This window comes from Buceros rhinoceros, unplaced genomic scaffold (assembly GCF_000710305.1).
Source record: "Buceros rhinoceros silvestris isolate BGI_N320 unplaced genomic scaffold, ASM71030v1 scaffold33345, whole genome shotgun sequence".
In the NCBI taxonomy this organism is placed as follows: Eukaryota; Metazoa; Chordata; class Aves; order Bucerotiformes; family Bucerotidae; genus Buceros; species Buceros rhinoceros.
This window is the reverse complement of record NW_010412876.1, coordinates 405-1,329: the sequence shown is the minus strand read 5'-3', so window position 1 is coordinate 1,329 and position 925 is coordinate 405. Positions and strand designations below refer to the sequence as shown.

Sequence of the window (925 nt, the reverse complement as noted above, 5' to 3'; positions counted from 1 at the left end):
TCAGGGGCAGGAAGGTGCACGCTGGGTTTTCCCATGAGCGTACACAAGCGTGTGCACGGGGCCAGGGCTGCCACGAACACGGGCTGCGTGAGCAGCGGTGCCAGTGGAGGTGCGTGGGAAGGATCAGTCCCTGCTCTGAGGGCTAAGGGCTGCTGGGAACCGGGCACAGGAGAGCCCCGGCTGCAGCAGCTGCCCTCCTCTCCAACAGCCCCGGCAGCAAGTCATTCCCAGCTATCACCTTGCAGATGCCCTTGACCTTGGAGATGCTGCTTTGCCCCTCGCATGCCTCAGTTTCCCCAGCAGAAGGCACGTTCACGCAGGGTATCCCCGGAGGGTTACTGTAGTCATCCCAGCTTGCTCTGTGCCCCGTCACCAAGAAAGCAAGAAGAGGGAGCAGCAGGGACCCTGCGAGCATCACCACCACCCCAGTGCCATCCCAGTGCTCCATCCCTGCGCTCCATCCCCTCCAAGCCCTGGCACAGCCATGCACCAACCTTGAACGTGTGCTTCCGGCTGATGTTGTCGGAGGGCTGCACGGCTGCCACGCGGAAGCTGAGGAGGGGGATGCTGCCCAGGATGCTCTCCTCCTTCTCATCTGGGGGGCAAATGTAGGGGTTACACACATGGAGGGGCTGGAAGCCCAGCAAAGACTCAGGAGCTGCCGTGGGGACACGGTCCCATCACTCCTTCCCGTGGGCGGACAGGCCACCTGTGGGAAACCACTGCCTGCCTGTTGCTCCCCGGCAGCTCTTCCCTCGCTCAACAGCCTGCTCAATTATTCATGCCCGCCCTCGGCTGTGCTGCCAGGGCTGAGCCAAGGAGCTGCCAGCGAGGCAGGGAGGGTGCCTGCATTAACCCCTCAGGTCCCCAGTGTGGCACAGAGGGGTGCTGGCACCACCACAGGTCCCCAGTGGGTTGTAGCCTC

General features: G+C 63.5%; 1 protein-coding gene across 1 annotated transcript in view; it reads right to left on the bottom strand.

Moving 5' to 3' along the window:
* The window catches only part of PLEKHA6 (pleckstrin homology domain containing, family A member 6), a gene marked incomplete at both ends in the record, with an annotated part of 12,280 nt that overhangs the window by 11,054 nt on the left and 301 nt on the right, over nt 1-925 (bottom strand). The window contains one exon of the mRNA XM_010136551.1: nt 495-595. Coding sequence (XP_010134853.1) covers nt 495-595 — 101 coding nt within the window. The remainder of the gene's footprint in view (nt 1-494; nt 596-925) is intronic.